Here is a 20,953-nt window from a genome sequence, read left to right on the forward strand (position 1 = left end):
CTCGCCTTATGTCGATTTGCCCCGATTTGGGTTGGATCAAAGATGGAAAAAGCGCGCGCGCGTGTGTGCGTGCGTGCGTGATTGCACACGCGTACCTGGAAACTGAAGGAACAGCTGTTATTTTCACACCGTCTGTTGTCAGGCAATTATAACATGCTTGTAATCGTTTTCCGAGGTTTTTTTTCCCCTGCGGTATTTTATTCGACACTGAAACGCGATGTCAAGTGGCACGCTATGGAGGAACGTTGGCAGCTGCTCCCCTGTCTTGCTTCAGCTTCCCGTGATAATTCACGCGCTAAAAGCAGAGTGCATGCCTTGGTAGTTTTCGTACCGATATATTGGGTGGGCTACTGTTCATTATTTGAATGTAACCAGAGTGTATTGTCGTATTTATTGCTTAGAGAACATGCAGGGAACGTATGTACTTTCATGTTGAGCCTGCCCTTTGGATTCATGGGTTGGTAGCAAATCATTCTGAGACGAGGCAGTTGCCACGCATTCACACATTCGCAGCAAAATAATTGGCTTCTGATTTTTATTCTATTTAACACCGTCCATTGCTTGCGAAGCAATTTTTTTTCTGTAAATACTAAATGATTAGACGCATCGACAAGATCGCATTTTGTCGGATCTGGAGTGTGCCAATTTTTCAATGAATTTGTCCATGCAAATGCAGTACAGTGGCTAAGCATGCCGTATGCGGACAAACAGACAAACGAACATCCGCCTAAGGTCTCGCATGTCAAGCCTTGCTAGCATGGTTAGTTTCAATGAATTTGTCCATGCGAATGCAGTACAGTGGCTAAGCATGCCGTATGCGGACAAACAGACAAACGAACATCCGCCTAAGGTCTCGCATGTCAAGCCTTGCTAGCATGGTTAGACGACACCTTTCAGAACATGGCAAGGCGACACGCTAGAGCAAGCTTCAAATGAAAGCGGAACAAAATGTGTGCTGACACGACGGATGGGTCTTGCACCCGGATGGCACGAAACCGTTCTTGGTTGAGATACGGGCCCGATTCATTCTCGAAACACACCGCCTGACGACCTCTTCGGTCACTACACGATAGAGATGAAACAGGCGTCAAAAAGCAAGAAGTTTCCAATCTGTGCCTTTCGCACCTGGTGTTACCAGGCTACCCCGCCTGCAGGAGGGGCGCACAGCTCTTGGCTAAGCTGGAAAGGGAAGAAGGCAGTCCTTTGTGCCAGTTCCGGGGGAGGGGACTTCTCAGCACTATAGTCGCTTACAACCACGTGGTTGCAACTGAAGAACGAAGCAGCACATGCAACTCAGAGGGAGCCCTCCAGCCAATCACATCGATTTCTGTGGCTATGCATGCAGCCAAGTCTGCGAAAGAGAGGGAAGGAGACAGCGCTTTGTCCCGTGTTGTCGAGAGTGGAATGTTCTTTGTTCGGGATAAGCCTGCGCGTAGATAGCCTTAGCTGCTTAGCCAGTAGTAGTTTATTAAAAGAATAATAACACAAAAAGAAAGGAAAAGATTTTTGCTGCCCCTGCATCTGCCATCATCTCTAGGAGCACCTAAGTTGGGGCAGCAGAAAGGAGAGGGATAGGGAGCTGACAGGTAGGAGGGAAATAAAAATGTGAAAAAGACAGAAAGACAGGAGAAAGGACAGAGTAGGAGGTGGTGTGGCGCCCCCGTCTATTGTCTCAGCTGCACTGGTCACTGCAGGAGGGGGGGGGACTCACCTTTCGCACATATTCCCGTGAGAGCGTCTTTTGCTCAAAAGCGCTGAATGTTCTTGGTGGGGTCGTGTTCGGCATCAGTCGGTCGTGACGGCTTCAGTCTCCACCGGTGCTGTCGCGGCGCACTGTTGGAGACTGAACAGAAAACTGTTCGGTCGACATGCTTGGCCGGGCGGCCTCCTCGTTTGATGTGCAGGTGCTGCTTCGTTCTTGAGTTGTACCCGACTTATAGGTCCGTTCGATTCACCTGCACCACATGAACTGGTTCTCGCGGCGCTGCACCTCACACGGATTCATTTCAGTGGTGGAACATGGCACCCTCTGAACCATGGCATTTGTTTGAAAGAAGTGCGAGTCTAGTTCAGAAAAACTGTGCACCTTCTCGATGATTAGTGCCGAAATAGTGCACATGCAGCCGCCATGGAGGCATGATGGTTTGCATGTTGTGAACGGCGGAGACTCAAGTAATTCCACTCGTCGACAAGCTAGAACGCTGCTCGAGCTCTCCAAAGAAATGGCTACACGTAATTGACACCACTGTAAAAAGCAAAGACGTCACGAGGTGCACATGCGCGCATCGAGGCTAATTCGTGGCAACATTTTATTGTGATGTGCTGTTTGAACATTTCTTCACGAGGTACGAGATGTTGGCAGCCGCTGATGTGGCCTGTAAACAGCTGGCTGCAATTCATTGGCTTCGCCAAGGCTAGCAGACGACCAGGCCTGCACTCGACAATCCGGTTTGGAAGCAGACAGTGCCAAACTGCGCTCAAACTGCCGGAACTAGCGCTACACACTCGCGGCACCGCTGCAGAACTTTGCCGAACTGGTGCAAAGAGTACAGGCGAACCGAGCGCTCTCCAACTTCCCCTCCACACCGCTAGCCGGAACAGCGAACAACTGATGGCACGAAGCAAAAGCCTGTCTCCTTCCCTTTCCTGTCTCTTTAGCAATGCCAGAGCTGTCGTCGAAAGACAAGATGATGCCTAGAATGCGTTTCGTAGCGTCAGGTGAAAAAGCAATCCAGCAAAGCAATATGGCAGAAATCTGCTTGGAAGTTCAACACATGTTTAACACACAGTGCAGAGGGCAAAATGGAAGGCAACATGCAAACGTCATAGAGGCAGACATTTTTAGCACAGTGGCTCCGCCTCACCCTAACAGTGACACTGCGCATGCGCAAGAGGGGTCCTGTAAACCGGTGTACTTCTCTGCTCGTACGTCTCCGGTATGCTCGGGAACACCTCCCGATTTTAGCTAATTTTAGCTGTTTGGCAGCGCCACATTCGTCATTTTTCTGAACTGTGCCCATTTAGTACACGTGCACTAATGTAGATAGCGCTACTTACTACATTTATCGCATGTCGCTGCGTTATTGCTATTATTGTTTGTATTCTGTGGACTTTGTAGTTGATAATTGTTACTAGTTGATTAAAAGAATGAGAGCCCGATATTTTAAGAGTGTATTTACCAGAAAAAAGAAGCCGCAGAGTGTTTCAAGAGCTTGTGCACTTCATAGGCACAATGAAAAAGGTGACTATAATCAACGAGACAGTGCACATTCCCCAAAAGCCGTAGAGTAAAGGTGATGCTTAGCCATAGAGAGCGAAGTATTAAGTTTCTTCACACAAAATCTCAAAATTGTCAAGCGCTTGTTACCTGAACAGTATAGTATTTTGTTTTCAACTATTTCGAAAAAACACTAACTTTCATCAGGAATAACTTTTAAGCTAAATGAAGCAGATGAACGATATTTTCAGAAAGGAAGGACGATTACACGATCTCAAACTGTTCAAAAAAGTCACTGCAGGGCAATGCATATCCCAAAAGTTATTGCAGATTACATTGTTCTGTTTTCTACGTTTTTCAAACATGCGTGGCTAATAAACTAACCTATACACATATTTCTAAATGCTTAACCATGCTCATTAGCATCAGCTCTCCAAGTATCTCGAAAGGTTTTGCTCTAGGTGCAGTAGGTTTTTCACAACTTTGCATTTCCCAAGACAAGTTGAGCTCAACTGCCATTTTTCATCTTTGCGTTTTCTTTTACAGTTGAAACAAATTTGCAGCTATCATTAAACCATATGCGTCTTTTGAAAGCTGAAAAAATTTGCTTTTTGGAAATATCTGAACGATATTTATGAAGCTAACGAGCGAGGTACAGTCGACGTACAAATATCGCCAAAAATGTTTTCCGTTCATCGTCAGAGTGGGATCACCACCTTAAAGGGCCACAGAAAGGGGTGTTTGAGCTTGGCTTTAAAATGCTTGCACTATGTAGAGTACAGGCCAACGAGCGTCCATGCCGCGTACGAGACCTCAGAAGCGGGCGGGAAATTTACAATACATTTTTAAAAATTCCCGCGTTGATGCTCGCGGCGACGCGTGGTGCCGGGCTTTCGCACGAAAACCTGACAGATGACGTCACATCTTGCTAATGAAGTCAGCAGCCGGGTGTAATCATTGGTTCACAGCGCCAAGTTCTTGCAGACGTCACGCGCTACCGCGGCCGAGGCCACTCCGCGCGCGCCGCAGCCGGCGGAGGTAGGGGAGGGGCCGAGTGAGTGGGGCCGGCAGAGGAGCGCCGCCACTTTGGCGTGTGAGAGTAGAGGAAAAGGCGTGAAGACGCGGAAGTTCAAATTTTGTCCGCATATTACTCAGCTTCCACAAAACGCATTGAAATAATTCTTGCTGGGAGATAATTATGAACTGTCGTCTTTTACCACCCCAGACATATCGCACCTTTATTGAGATCTCCTTTCCGGGTCCCTTTAAGCAGCCCCGAAAGGATTTTATCAGGGGGCCATTTGGCCGCATAGTTAGAGCGTTGGCCCGCGCATTGACCTTGGGGTCACCAAACTACCTCCCACAAGCCTCCGACCGGCGACTAACCACACGGAGGGAAGAACAGGCGGCAGAAAACAGCATGTGTTAAAGGAACGTGTGAAGTTTTCTGGGTCCTGAAAACATGCATTTGCGAGCCTCTCACAAAAGCGTTAGAACAAGCCTGCTTCATGCATTGTCCGCGCACACCCAGGGACTCAACAAAGCGAAAGGTTGCGCATCTGTCGTACGACGCTTTCAAGGCTTTCGTGAACCTTCATCTCATCTAAGCTCTCAATCATGAATATTTCATTGGTTATTTTTTGCGCAAAAGTGATGAACAAGGCGGTCGCAAGGGAGACTTCCTTCGCCTAGCAGACGAAGCGCTCACGGCGCTGGACCATTACTGGCAACAACAGACCAATGTTGCCCACTTGCTGCCTGCTGATTACGGTACTTTGAGTTCCATTGACTTTAGCAGCCGCCGCATGCTGGCGCCACTGCGACACGTCAAGCGCCTTTCGGTTGCTTGTACACGCAGGTTTTGTTATTGATGATATTAATTGGTGATGCTAATTGGCGCTCTTAATTAACTAAATGTTGCTGACTGTGTTGTAGCCTACTCTGTGGTGTGAGGCACTCACACAAGGCCTCTTTATTATTGCACTCAACCAAAGCTACTCAGTCTTCGAGGGGTAGCGCACCTGTTTCATGACCCACAGGGCAGTGGTTTAAGTCCCAGCCCGAGCATTTTTCTTCTCAACGTTATTGCTTTTCTTTCTTCAGAGGCACTGCATAATGGTGGTGGACTGACGTCATGACCCTGTAAATCAATGGGTAATTTTGTTGTGATCAGAACTTTCTTTGTGTACCAATGAAGAATTTTGTTGTGAACCAATGAGAGTTTCGATCTGACTAGGGATTTTGTTGTGACCCTGGTGCCTTCGCTGCATGTCCGCTCTTAATGCTTTTGTGTTAATATGCGCATAATTAAGCATTGATAGGAGCATAAAAGGTAGTCATTGCCGTGTTGTTCTTATCTCAGAACACCATCCCAGTCTTTCACCAAATAAGCTTACCCTGATGCAATCAGTTCTTGAAAATTTTTTCATGGTCATTCGATAATTAGAAGTTTTGGACAGTTGAAACATATTTTCTGGTCTCTTTAACGTTCGAATTAAAGTTCTTTAAAGCTCTTTAAAGTTCGAATTAACGAACTTTTTCTGTAGTTGTTTTTCTATAAATTTTTTATAGTTTTATTTTTCTGATGACAACCTGTCAGCTGTGCATGCTCCAAAATAATGTGTCTTTAGTAGTGGCAGTTGCCCTGTCCTGCCTCTGTTCCTGTCTTTCAGGTGTATAACTAAAACGTACAGTCTTCTGATCTTTGGCTCTCTGAAGTCGCACTGAATAGCTAGGTGGTCCAACTTGCTGACATGAGATGTGCCGCTACAGTTTTATATCTGTGTGTTGAGTGCTCTCTCTGTACCATGCGCCTGGTGTTTGCAGGGAGCACTGCCCAGATCTGTTGGACAAAGTGTACGGACTGCTGTCAGCAGATTTGGGGCTGAAGGCATTGTTCTTGGAAAGCCTTCCTGTGCATGTGATCGACGGGGAGCTGAGCAGCCTGAGTCCCGCCGTAGCCAAGGACCTGGTTGAGCACCTGGCCAGCACTGGCCAGATGGAGCTGCTGGAACACACCCTTGTGCACCTGGATGTCACCTGCCTTGACCTCCACCAGGCCAGTGTTCCTTGAGGCTTCAAAGCTAAGATAGCACTTGCCACAGTTACAGGCTTTTTTCTGTTCTTGCTTTTGTATCATTATATACACCATAAACAGCATGTTTTTGTGGCCTGGACTCTCTTTTAACCTTTCCTTGGTTGATGTTGCTAAGAAATTGAAGTTATGAATTGGAAATGCAAAGTGCATAGGTTAATCTATTCGTTAGCTTTCATAAGAGGTTTTGACAGCTTATATAGAATTCACTTAAAAAAATTTTTTTTTTTCACTTTGTATAATAGAATTCACTCAAACTACAGCCTGTTAAACCAGCCATTGAGAGTCACTATTTCTGGCTTCTCTTCAGGTGCAAAAGTTTCCAGTGTGAAGATTTTTTGGCTTTTTATTTCCGGTGCCCTCATTTTATTATGTTAATTACCTCCCCTCATGCCTGTCCCTGTATACTGAATGTCTCTGATACAGTTATGATACTATATTTTGTACCCTGTTATCTGAATAACCCTAGCTTTGAGTCCAAGACCTTTTGAACATAACTTTGTTGTGTGAGAACTGTAATAGGTTATTAACCTAGCCAGGATTAAATTCATGGTTTTTTTTTTTAGTTTTAAATCTGCCATGCTCAGATGACCCCCTGATTAGTATATCTCTTCAGTGCAAGGAAGTTTTATTCATTGCTGTCATGTAACAGATATTTGGATGCACATTGCATGCTCACGTAGCCTTTTTGGGGGCACTTATAAGGCAAACTTCTGATAAGATTAACAAATTCTCATAGTCCTGTGAAGCTTGTCTCAAAGGGAGTCTTCTGTAGTTTATATTATGCACATTTATCGCCTCTTATTTCACCCTACCTTCACATCTGCAGCTGCTGTGCTCAGACAATTGCCTTAGTAAATTAGAGGGTTTCAGTTAGAGCTGTGGTTCCATCAGCCATAGAGATTTTTTTTTTAATTTTCATCTTTTACAACAGAGCTCTGGATTGTGATATACCAGCTTGTATGCATTGTTCTGGTGTTCTTTATTGTTCTTGGTCCTTGCCTACTTTTTTCTGTGCTCATTTTGTAGTATTTGAAAGGATCACTTCTGATGTACCCACTTTAAATTATAGTCCCCTGACACGGGTTCCGTGCTTAGTTCTGGGGTCATTCCTTTGTAAAACATGTGATATAAAACCATGGACTAAGAGTAAAACATTTGATTCTAAAGAAGCTTCAGTGAAATTGGAGCAGTTGCCTAATGTGAGCATTTTCTGTTTTTTTCCCTCTCTGTACGTTTGAATTGTAAAACTGATGTTGTTCTATTAACTGCAACCTCCTAACCTGCGTTGTTCTGCTTGGTCTGTCTTGATTTAGTATTTTCACTGTATTTTATTATATTTGTAGAGCAGTGAAATTGATCATTCTGGTCCTTACCAGGCATGTTTGTAGATGTCATTGCTGATGTAATGGCTGTGTTGCAGGTGATGACGCTGTGCTGGAAGCATTGCCTCTATGATGGCATCATCTATGTTCACAACAGGGCTATGGGTGACTACACAACCCCCATTCAGGTCAGTTTGTGTGCTGTCATGAAACAAGGACTACCTACAGTGGCGTAGCAGTGGGCTGGTAGAGCTAGGTGTCAGGTAGATGAAAGAGCAGAATAAGGCTAGTGTTTCAGTGATACTGTTCATCAGTTTGTCACTATCATTGCAACTGTTTGGAAGTGTTGGGGAGAATGTGAAAAATATGTTTCCTGCAAGAAGCAAAATAAGAATCTTTGTTATAGGCAGGAAAATAACAGTGAAAGACTATAATATTTACTCATGCTCTTGAACATTTCTACGATAAATGTCTGAAAAATATTTTTGCTCTCGTGAAGAATTCCAGATATGGGTGATTTGGTGCTTTCAATAGAATACTAACAGCTTTATTGCTGTATTTAATTTAAATCAACCACATCAATAGGTCCAGATGAAATTTCAACGGCTTTCTGAAAACATCATTTTTGACAAATTGCTATGACAACAGTATGCTGCTTTGATGTTTTCTTCTTTCTTCATTATTTGTTTTGCTCTGTCCAACTTGTAATCTACTGTTTAAATTACTGTAGCTATATTTTGGAGCACTTCATTACAGCAACAGCTGTTAAATGCCCATTCCCTGAGTTTTGCACCGTCTAGTAGTAGTGCATAACCAGAGGGTAGTTTTGAGGAAGGAGGAGGGGGGTTGGGGCGGGTTACAATGGAAGGAGAAGGGTATACAGTAGAATCTCGATGATATAATTACGGTTGATCTGAATTTCGGGATGATAACGAATCTCGAAAGTGTCTTGGACGGTCTACATTGTACAGAATGCGTTGTGATTTGGGATTATACGAACAATTTTGCAAGCTGGCGCGACCAACCACCCGCGCACGCAAGCGAGCCCATGTAGAGGGGGAGAGGGTATTGGCTGCCGCTGCTGGCCCTCTCTACCCCCGCCTCCCTTTCGCCGTCCTTGACGGGCGCGTTACAACGCGTTGCCTGTAGCAACCCGCCGAGTAAAGATGAGTCATGTGCCCGACAGGGCTGCGTCACCCGCTTGCTTGCAGCTACTTGGCCTTTCGAAAAAGTTGTCTTGCTAGCTGCTGGGAGCTGACTGGGAGGCCGCTGCCACTGGCTGCGTCCGTCCATTTCCCTCGTTCGTCGCTGCCGTGTGCATTTCGCTGAGTGCAACGTGGTCTGCCCAAACGTGACAAAGACTCAAGCTGCGCAAGCGTTCACTGTTGACATGTCGCGGAAGTGGAAGGCTCTTTCTTTTAAGGAGAAGCTCGATATACTCAAGAAGGTCGATGAAAACCCAGCAAAGAAACGTGTTGACTTGGCAAAAGAGTTAGGGCTGGCACTATCAATGCTCTGCACCATTGTTGGGCAGCGAGATGTTATTTTGAAGAACGCTCGGAACTTCGGTGTCAACGGGAAGCAGGCGAAGACGGCGATGCATGTTAAGCTGGAAGAGGCCCTACTGACATGGTTTCGCTAAGTCACAGCTGCCGGCGTCAACGTGGACGGCAAGGTACTGCGAGAAAAAGCTGACAAAATTGTGCTTTCTCTTGGAATCGAAGGCTTCCAGGCTTCTGGAGGATGGCTGCACCGATTTAAAGTGAGGCACGGACTTGTGTACAGAGTCGTCTCTGGTGAAGAGAAGAAAGTGGACGAGTCAGCTGTTGACGATTGGCTGAACACGCTGCTGGCTCTGATTTCGGAGTACGCGCCCCGCAACATATTTAATGCCGATGAGGCGGGCTTCTTCAATCTGCAACCGGAGAGGACTTTGTACGCGAAAGGCCAGGCATGCCAGGGCGGCCAGAAAAGCAAGGAACGAGTGACAGTGCATTTTTGCTGCAACGCTGACGTCTCTGAGAAGGTGCAGCTTACAGTCATCAGCAAGTCCAAGCAGCTGAGATGTTTCCGATCTGCAGGACGTTTCCTTGTTTTGTACAGAGGGAACCGAAAGTCCTGGATGACTGCAGGTTTATTTCGTGAGTTCCTTACAAATCTGGACCATAAAATGGCATCCAAAAATCGAAGGATTTTGCTTTTTGTCGACCAGTGTTCTGCCCACCCAAAGCAAATAACTTTCAACAACATCACAGTGAGGTTCCTGCCAGTGAACACTGCCAGCCATAAGCAGCCACTAGATGTGGGAATCATTTGAAATGTTAAGTATCACTTCAAAAGACTTTTAGTGAGGCATTTTCTGGCAAAAATTGAGCATGAAGATGGGCATTTGCAGATAAGTCTGTTAGACACAGTGCACTTCCCAGCCATGTCTTGGGACAATGTGACCGGAGGCACAATCTCGAATTGTTTTCGAAAATGTTGATTTAACATGGGACCTGATGCTGCTCCAACGGGAGATAATCAATAGCCTGGTGAGGATTCCACAATTGAAGGCTAGGACAGTCATGTAACTCAAGCTTCGGCTCGCGACTTCTTAACTGCGGACGACGACGTTGCTACATGCTTTTTAAGAATCATGGAAGAGTTAATGAAGCTGAGGGAGATGAACTCGAGGATCCTGACAGCAATAGTGAAGATGCCGATGAGTCAGACCAACCGGCATCACTGGCAGAAACCTTTCACGCTCTTGATGTCCTGCGCCGCACCGTTGGTGCCGGCAGCGTGAGCGACGAAACCGCTGCACAGTTTTACATGTTTCAGGCGGGGCTGGTCAGTGACATCGAGGGCAGGAAAGTGCAGGAGTGCATTACAATAAGGTGGCGGCTTTGCTTGGGCTTGTTGGTAGTGCATGACGTATAAAATAGCGCAACACCAGACAACACACACGAGCGCTCGTGTGTGTATTTTCATGTCCTTGTCTGGTTTGGGATGATACGAATATTTTGCGTGCTCCCGAGGTATTCGTATCATAGATATTCTACTGCATTAATTTTCGCATTCAAATGATGGTACCTTGCCGAATGCTAGAGTGATTGTTATACCATGAAGCAGTTGTTGAAGAAAGTTGCATAATGAGCAGCAACATAAACAAGTAATATAAAACATGCCCACTGGGTGGTGGGCAACCTGCCCACCACCCTTTGGGCATATAGCATATACCTACCCCAGCTCTGAGCACTGATATTGGTTGCCTCGCAGTTCGCCAAATTGCGCAGCCTCTCAAATTGGCTATCCTTCGCACCTCGATGAAAATTTTGTGATCAGAAGACTCCAGTTTTTCACCGATTGCGGGCAGTCCAGGCAAGTTCCAATGTTAAATTATTTATCGAAAAATGCAGACTATTGTAAGCTACCCTGTGGTCGGTGCTTGAGCAGAAATCAGTAGTTTGTGCAGGGGAATTTTTTACAAACTGGACAGATGAATAAGGAACGCCCTGTATATATAGAAACCTGCCAACCGTGTCAGGTGGCAGCTCCGTCACGAGAGGCTGCTCGGGAGGAGCAATTTCTGTTGCAACTCAACACAAGCAACCCAAGTCCCACCGATAGTTGCACCTGCCATAGAAGGGCAGTGGCGCATCACTTAAACCACCACTGCGCCACTGCGCCAACAGTGGTATGAACACTCCTAGGGATTTGTGAATGTAAAGGAGAGAATGAACATGAACTCATTATCGCTATCCAGACAACTGCCATCCTTGAACACTGGGTCTGAACACCGGAAGCAAAGTGAAAACCGAATTGCTAGCACACCTAATTTGCATTTGGCCTAACTACACAAATCGACTCATTTTTTTCTCTTTTACTAGGATGGGGGTGCTGTTGTGCAATTAAATCGGTGTGGCTGGTGCGATTCCGTCTCCTGCTCTTTATCTTTGCGCTGGTGCAGTTGTATACGGCACTGCCCTGCTCTTGGGAGGGGAGTGTGAGGTGGGTGACGGCATGGGAGGGAGAGGCTTAGTACAACCGCTTTCGCCGTCCACTATGTGCATGCAAGCCGCTGCCACCCATGGACGAGGCTGAGCCAGTGATGTTGGGTAACGTGGTGTTGGGTCCATGGTCGGATTCAGTGAGTTCGTCCATCATGTTGATTGGCCTTTAAGCACATCTTGCCTCTGGTGAGCAAAGTCAAACCTGGCCTAGTCGTCATTGGTTCTATTGGCAGATACTTTGAATATGATTCCAAACTCAGGCCTGAGAGTTGTGGGAAGTTTGGGGCCTGTATTCCCCAGAAAAGACAGAAACAAACTGCTTGTGAATAGTTGAGTGAAACATAGCCAGGCTAGCAGAACATGCTACTGATCAGCACATATGGAAAGGAGTGCCAATGACAGGGGTATCCACCTCACAGGAGCTGATGGCAATCCTGCGGCAAGCCCTGGAGTCTGGCAGGCAGCTGAGTGACAGCCATGTGCTGCTGGGAAATAAGCTGCTGGTGTACATCAGGTACGTCCAGAGTCCTTTTTTGGGGATAGTGACCACAGCATATCCAGGACAGCTTGGAAACTGATGGAACAGAAGATAATATCCAAAGAATGCAGGACGAACTAAAAAATGTGTCGGTAATTATTTTCTAGCAAAATTAGGAGGAACAAGTATGCTTCGCTAAGACATGTGATGCATAACACAGGAATTTGGTGGTCCCCCATTACAGTGACATACGTTAGATTGGGCAGTAAAAATAAAAACAAATATAAAAGTGTCGAGCCCGCACTGCCAATTAAAGTGACACAGTGGTACTAAGGAGAAGTACATAGTTGGGTGCAGTAGTGAATCAGGTGAGTGGATGTGGCCAGGATATATAAAGGGTGGCCACAGCCAACACTGAACAGAGGTAGCTGGAAAACACTGGGAGATGCCTTCATCCTGCAGTGGACTTCAGTGATGGGAATGCTGTGCCAGTTGTGCCAGCTGGTGCCATTTTATAGAACCTGCGACATGCTGGTACAGATCCACGATTTTTGATGAAATTGCACCAATGCTGCGCCAAAATGCCATTTCAGTAACCGAGAACTGCGGCGAATGTGAAGTGGCACAGGTAACCGCTGAAAATGTGCAGGCATGAGTTATATGTATAACGAGAAAGATGTATAATGTATAATGTATAACGAGAAAGATGAACTACGGAGTCCAGATCTGCTCCAACTTGTTAGCCCTTTACCGCCTACTGTTATTACATGGTGGCATGCATGCGTTTTGTATATCTGCCTTAACAACGCTGCCAACATTGTCCAATATGAACAAGGCGAGTAAAAGTGCTTTCCAAGAGCCATATATAGTGCTTGCGCAGCACCATCCCCTGTACCATTGTTAAAAACGAGTTGCGTAGACATAAAGGACGAACACAGGAAAGATGATGTAGACGGAAAGAGCGTAACCATTTTTTGTCTACATCGTCTTTCCTGTGTTTGTCCTTTATGTCTGCGCAACTCGTTATTAACAAGAGCCATGCACCAACTTGCCCAGCAACATGTTCTTCTAAATCCCCTATCCCGTAGGGTAAATGTCTACCCACAAGTAAGGTTTCGCATGTGTTACAGCTGATACATCTATTTCATGGACCTCATTCATGCTCGTTGTAACCTAGGACCAGGACAAATTTTTCTTCAAGTGCGAGGTTTCTGTGAAATCTGTTTGGCGTTCCTTTGTAGCTGTATGTCTGGGCTTGGGTGAACGATAATGAGTAATTACTTCAGTCTGTTTGCACAGTAGAACTAATAATTCAAACTTTTGAGGTAGAAATTTGGTTTGTATAAATAGGAGCTCATATTGCAGCACTTACAATGATGGGGCTGGCATACCATGACCACACTGTGCACTCGTGATCTTGAGCTTGTGTTCCTACCACGTGTCGACTGCCATGTGAACTTGTGAGCTATAAATCCACCACAGTGGTTCAGTGTTTAGCGTGCCTGGCTACTGAGCCGGGATGCCCGGGTTCAGTCCTGGTCGTGGCAGCCATGTTTCAGTGGATGCGAAACGCAAAGGTGCCCGTGTGTTGCGCAATGTCAGTGCATGTTAAGGAACCCCAGGTGGTCTAAATTATTCCTGAACCCTGCATTGCAGCATCCCTAATGGCTTATGCGTCTTGGGGATGTTAAACCCCACAATTAACAATTTGAATTATAGTGTCAGTGCAAGAAGATCATCCAGACTGATGGTGAATTCCAATCGCAGGCCCAGAGCGGTCTGCACGCTCTGTGACAGAGCGCCTGAATCTGGCGCAGAGCGCGCGACCTGAAATTGCGATTGGAGTACACTTGCTCTGGTCAGAGCATGCAGGCGTGCAGGCATGAGCATGCTGGTCAGAGCAGTCCCGACTGCTCCACGGAGCAACCTCGGCGCGGCAACCGCTCCCTGTCTACGATTGGAAGACGCGATCCGTGCCTCAGATCTCCGTTTGGAATACAGTTGCTCCGAAAAGAGCAGGAAACGTTGCTCCAGAAGTGCTCCAACTCTGCGATTGGAAGTCACCATGAGTGTCTTCGTCAGGGACACTTTTTTTTTTTTTATTCGGAGTAATGCTCTAATCTCATTCTGGGTGCGTTGATGCTCATCCAACAGCAGAACACATGTTTATTGCTTAGGAAATTGCATTTAAATGTTTTTCCGCCACTTGATTCAAACTCGTCCCATATGCTCCGAAATAACTTTTATCACTGTTTTGAAGGAAATGGCGCTGCAGCCTAACCTGTGGGATCCGCGCCCAAAAAACTGGCGACACACTGTTTAGTTTCGAAATTATCTGGTGGTGGCTACACCTGTTTCTCATCTTTTTTTGCCTTTTTTAGCTATAAGAGCTTCGTTAAAAGCCTTTGTTGTTGGAACAAGGTAATCTGTCGATGCAGCGTCCTCAGCGTCACTTTAATTAAGAACTTCGGGAATCAGTGAAGCGTGTGGTGTACGCCTGTCAAGTCCAAGACCAAGAGCTAAGGCAAATAGTGCTGTTCTTTGGGTCAGAGGCCATGCATCGGTAACAAAATGGTTCGTTGCGAGAGGGACGGCCATATCGGAGTGCAGGAAATTATCTGTGCCATATGGCATGGTTAGGGTGGCTTTAGTGACTGCCATAGAGTGGGCACTCCTCTGTGGCATTGTAATGCTACCAAAGCAAAGTGCCTGTGCTCATCCCAGAACGATAGCTGTGACCCATGCTGTGACTGGTGGTGGCCTGTTTTGTTAATTGCGGCTTTTCGTAACCGACCTCCTTCAATCAGAGCTGGTTTGAGGGTGCCAGCTATAATTGCGACGTGGGAGTGAACAGTCACATGACGCTTTTCAAATCTCGCAGGCATTATTTTAAGCTTACATAAAGAAAGTGCTGAATTTAAAGTGAAGAAAACTGAAATGGACATTTCTCAACTTTCTCTCCAGCTTTCACAAATAAAATTTTGCACTAACATTAGCAATGCACAGGTTAGCTAATTTATCTTTGTTGAGCAGTTGTCAAGTCAAGAGGAGGAGGAAAAACTTTTATTAGAAAACTCTGCTCGTCTTTTTGAGTGGAGCCCTCGGTCCAGGGCTCCATGTCCCGCTGCAATCCTGCAGGCCTGCTAGAGCAGTCGTCGCTGGTCTTGCGGGTTCGTGCCGGTCAGAGCGGTCTCAGGAAGGGTGCTCCGTCCATGACCCCGCTTGCCACCGCTATTTTCTCGGCACGCTCAATGAGCCGGCGCTGGTTGGTTGGCTCCATGCACGATGGGGGCACCTTCCCAAGAGGAAGGGGTGGGGAGTGTTATAGGTGGGACACCGCCGGGTGGTGTTGTGCAGTCCCGAACAGTTTGCGCAACAGATTCAGAGGCAGCACATTGCCGTTTCTTAATCATTGGCACCAGTTAGGTGAAACACCCTATTAATTGCATATCTGCCTTATTTCTCAGTGTTGGGCTCCTGCTACAAAGCACCACAAAGCTGCTTCAGATTGAATTTTTGCCTGGTACAAAGCCTGCTCCAAAATACTCTTGGTGATTCCCACCAATGGGACTTTGTAATATTCCAAACTTGGTCAGATGTTTAGAAAATCCCCCAAGGTGGAGTAGATTTGTAATAAGTGAGTATCCACTTGGGTGAGTATCCACTTGGGTATCCACTTGGGTGGATACCCAAGTGCTGCCAATATGCTCGCTTGGGTGGATGCCAATGAGTAATTATTCCAAACTTTGTTTTGTGATAATGTAGCCAAGACGCTGACATGACGCCAAAGAAACGCTGCCTTGTGGTTTGGCCTTTAATGAATTCTGTGAACCGCATTTTGCAGCGTATGCCATTGAGCTCTATTGAATTGCTTTTTTTTTTTTACTACTGTATTTCCAGTTGCAAACTAACTGCTTCGATTCGAAAATAATCACTTGACTTTGAAACTATTCAAACAGAATAACTATTCGCTTCGTGTTCACTCTGAACTGCAAATTCGCTATTCGCACATGCCTAGAAAAAAAGCCACGTAAAAGCAGGCTTGTAGGGTAGGACCCTTCTAAGCATATTTTGAGTTTGCACAGGGTTCAGGAGGGAGTGCCACTAGTACCTTCTCTGTCATGTCTCCTGAGCTGTCAAGCAGAGTGGCACACATGGCATGTTAGCAATGGTATTGTCACAGTATTATTTTTGCCAGTTTTTTGCCAAATTCAGTAACGGTATTCGTGGCTTTTCCACAGGTTAATTTCTGTTGGAATTCTTTGAATCGAACAGATACATTGGTTATTAAGGCGTGAAATACTCCTTTATAATTAAGCCGTTATGTTGCAGTGATTATAACCTTGTTCACAGCCAGACTGGCATGATATTCCTGAAACATTTATTAGTCGCAGGATTCAGTGATTGCGGCTTCCCATCGGCCTCATCTTTTGAGTTGTCTTATATGTTTGCGCAATTTCGTTCCTAATCAAAGCCACGGACCAACTAGACCAGCAACAAGTAGTACTGCTAGTCACTGGATGTAGAATGGCACATATGAACATGTTAGCAATGGCATTTGTTGCAGTATTATTTTTGCCAGGTTTTGGCCAATTTCTGTAAACAGTATTCATGGCGTTTGAACACCTGTCTAAGTTTGTGCTAAGCTGTTCATGATTATTGACTTGCTTGCGTGTTTATTTTGTATGATGCGTTAGACATTAATATACATGGATCATTCCATGATATTTGCCTATGACAGCTCAATAATTCATAATTGAATGTCTTCTTCATGATGTTTTTTTTTCATGTACCGAATGTTTTTTGTGATGTGTCTTTAGGTCACAAGAGACACACAAAAAAATAGCAGTATAACTGCCGGTATGTCGTTTGTTGTCATTCCAGCTCTTGAAGCAGGCTGGTTTGAGTGTTGTAGGGAATTAAAATTACGTATCAGCGTTTATATTGCGGTTTTTTCCTGCTTCACACGTGACTTAAAGGCCAGCAACATTTCGCAGCTATCGTTCGTTTGATGAAACTGAAATAGCGCCCAAGAGAATGGCGTACCCCAGGGATGCATTTTAAGTACGACGCTCTTTATAGTAAAAATGAATTCTTTGGCCAAAGTAATACCTAAGTCCGTAATGTATTCAGTTTATGTAGATGACATACAGATAGCATACACTTCTTCCAACATACTGTCCTGCGAGAGACAAATACAAATCACACTAAATGAACTGGCTGCTTGGGCAGAGAAAAATGGATTCAAGTTCTCCCCTCAAAAAACAGTAGCTGTTTTATTCTCATTACGACGAGGCCTACAGGTCGATCCCAATCTGTGCTTGAATCAAACCACACTGCCAGTCAATCAGGAACATAAATTTTTAGGCGTCACTTTTGACAAGAAACTTACATTTCTGTCACACATTAACAACCCGAAAAAGAAAGCATCCCAAGCCCTCAATGTATTAAAGGTACTCTCGCGAAAACGGTGGGGGTCCGATAGAGCATGCCTATTGCAAATATATCGCTCTTTGGTGCGCTCCAAGCTGGACTACGGGTGTGTGGTATATATGGTTCGGCAAGAGCATCCTACTTGAAACGACTGGACCCTGTTCATAATCTTGGTTTGCGCCTATCAACTGGAGCTTATAGAACATCCCCGGTAAAGAGTATTTACGTTGAAGCTAATGAGCCCACACTAGAGGATAGAAGAGTCACACTAACATGCACGTACATCCTAAAAACCCGTTCTCTCCCTAAACATCTCTGCTATCCCATTGTTACCAAGTGCCCATCTAGGAGATTATTCAATAATAAACCACATTTTATCAGGCCACTAATAATGCGCTTTGAAGATAAATGTGAAGACTTAGCAGTGCTGGACGCCCTACCTAATATTGCACAAAGACATGAATACCTACCACCATGGTACAGCCTTCCTTCAGTGTGTGACTTCACATTGACACACGTAAACAAAGAGAAAATACCACACGAGCACATACTGCAAGAGTTCTTTGCATTACAAGAAAAATATGACACTTACACCGAATTTTACACTGATGGCTCAAAAACAGAAAGTCATGTCGGAAGTGCAGTAATTCAAGGAACAAATGAAAAAATGATAAGATTGCCACAGTATGCATCGGTATTTACTGCGGAGTGTTATGCCATCTTTGTAGCTGTAGAACAAATAGTAAAACAAAACATAAAAAATAGCATCATTTACACCGATTCACTAAGTATGCTAAAAGCGCTGCATTCTACAAACGCTGCTGAACCCATAATAGGAAAAATCATACATAACATAGTTAAAATTACAAAGCAAAAACATAACATTATATTCTGCTGGGTCCCTAGCCATGTTGGAATTTTAGGTAATGAGAGAGCAGATGCTTGCGCAGCACAAGCTAGAATTGGCCATATAAAACAAGTTAACATACCACAGAGGGATTTTTCTAAATTACTGCACAGTAAACTCAGGAATAAGTGGCAGATTGCATGGGACGAACAAACAAACAACAAACTACATTTTATAAAACCTGTTTTGGGAGAATGGAGATCATGTACACATCAGGAGCGTTTCATAGAAGTTATTTTGTGTCGACTACGCATTGGACACACACACCTTACTCACAACTTCTTACTGACAAAAAAAGGCAAACCTCTCTGCGAAATGTGTGGCGATGAACTCACGGTAAACCACATTTTAATTGTATGCAAAAAACTGGAACAACTGAGGAAAAAATATTTCACAACATTGTACAATGAATACATCCCACTACACCCCATGTTACTTTTAGGAGATCAAGCACTGGTTGATTTTTCTAGCATTTTTAAATTTCTCAGAGAAGCCAATGTTTTATACAAACTTTAGATATAAAAAGCGTAACCTTTAACAAAAGCTGTAACCGTGTGTTTGGCGCATCATAGCCTAAGTTGCTTTTGCGCCATAAAAATCAATATAACTAACTAACTAACTGAAATAGCATAAGAGATGAAATTGAGTTATAAATTATTTGGCAGTCGTAGGCTCTAAAACACCTTCTGAGGAGAGTACATAACTTACTCAATCACTACTTTCCCTCGTCTTGAACTCGTGAGCCATATAATGCACCTCTACGTGCAGCAGAGAACCGACAATCGTGCGCGAAAGTTGGCAAGTCCTTTCAGTAACTTTTCCATGCTCGTGCCCTTCACCGTTGCATGCTGCTGCATAATTCTGTTCAGAGATGGCTATTGGTTAAATTCTTTGAGGTGCGACGCAGCTACCATGGCCGTGGCCAGTCAGGCGGGTCAGGAAACTTCGCCCCCTGGAGCAGGCAGAGGAATGGCAACCTTTCAGCTTGCAAAAAGTGACGAGAGGAGAGGGATAGGCACGAAGACACTGATATTTAAATTTTGAGTTCATATAGGTAACTCAGCTTCAAAAAATGAAAAAAATTCTTGCTGGAAGGAATTCGTGAACCGGCATCCTTTACCATCACAGGAATACCGCATCTTTTTAAGAGATCCTTTCAGAGCCCCTTTAAGGTCCTTAAATGCTAAAAGACTTTACCATAAAGGTCTTTGTCCTAAAAGCCTTTACCCAGAAGGCATTTACCATGAAGGCCTTTACCATAAGGCCTTTATTCCAAAGGCATTTGACCTAAAGGCCGTTACCCTCTAGGTATTTACCTTGAAATCCTTCACCCAGGTGTACCATTCACCCAGGCTTTCACCTAGGTGAAGGCCTGCCAGGTTTGCACAACCTGGCCCACAACCAAGTAGGCAGGTGGGCCTGGATACTTAAAAGGTCCTTGTATGCTAAAGGCATTTGACCTGAAGATCTTTACCATAAAGGCTTTTGCCCGGAAGGCATTTGTCATGAAGGCCTTCACTCGGGTGAAGGCCTGCCAGGTGTAATATCGCGGTCAACATGACTTGCAACACCTGGCAAGCAGTGCACTTCAAAACAAGAGGAAAAGGATTTTGCTGTTCCAGCAGTGACCCTTCTCCCCTGTGTCATCTGGTCTTGAAAGAAGCATAGCGTTACCGCATCGCCAACGCTAGAGCGGCGACATTTGTGTGACAAAGGCTCATTCGCAATTGATCTCAGATTGTGTAGAGCAGACGACGCAGGGGACGCAGCTGACTGGTGGAACAGCAGAATCCTTTACACTTTATTTTCAAGCGCGCATCTTGTTGGCACCACTGTGCATCCGAAAAGTGCTGCGGCCACACGCTCGGGTGCTGGAAGTCATGTTGAGCGCGATAGTACACACCTGGCAGGTTGCTTACGACCCGCTGGGCAGGTGGGCTGCTTGCCACAAAGCAGGCTTCAGGGACATATGTACGTATGCCCAAAATATGAAAATGCACCTAGTCATGCTACCGCATTTAAGCATTTACAAAATCTGCTGGGCCAGTAGGTGAAGCTAGAAAAGACCCATTGTACACATTCATTTTTTCAGCAACACAATATGCATAAAGCTGAGTTATACATGATTAGTCAACAAAGCATGGGAAGTCAACACTCGGGAGCCAGCATAAAAAAGATCAATAAACATAACCCTCAAATCTTCAAAAAGTAGAAACACTTAATAGAGAACAGGAAGTTGCTAGCCATTTTGATTTCAAGTGGTACTGTGTTCCATACTTTTGCCCCGTAATATTGAATTAGGCCCTGTCGGTAGATGTTTCAGGTTACAGGGTAAATAAAAATAATATTGCTACCATTTCTAGTATTCCTGTTAGGCAGCACAAAAACATTTAAGTGGGTAATTATTCTGTTTGATGTTATTTACAACCATATACCAAAGGAAACTGCAAAATTTGCAACCTGTTGAACATAGGGGCATTGGACTGAGACCTGTTTGAGTGGGT

The 20,953-nt window shown here is 45.1% G+C and overlaps 1 protein-coding gene across 1 annotated transcript in view; it reads left to right on the plus strand.

Moving 5' to 3' along the window:
- The window catches only part of Vps8 (vacuolar protein sorting 8), a 201,730-nt gene that overhangs the window by 72,973 nt on the left and 107,804 nt on the right, over positions 1-20,953 (plus strand). Inside the window, 3 exon segments of the mRNA XM_077645110.1 lie at positions 6,044-6,275; positions 7,735-7,824; positions 12,051-12,145. Of these exon segments, the coding sequence (XP_077501236.1) occupies positions 6,044-6,275; positions 7,735-7,824; positions 12,051-12,145 (417 nt within the window).

Source organism: Amblyomma americanum, chromosome 1, assembly GCF_052857255.1.
Source record: "Amblyomma americanum isolate KBUSLIRL-KWMA chromosome 1, ASM5285725v1, whole genome shotgun sequence".
In the NCBI taxonomy this organism is placed as follows: domain Eukaryota; kingdom Metazoa; phylum Arthropoda; class Arachnida; order Ixodida; family Ixodidae; genus Amblyomma; species Amblyomma americanum.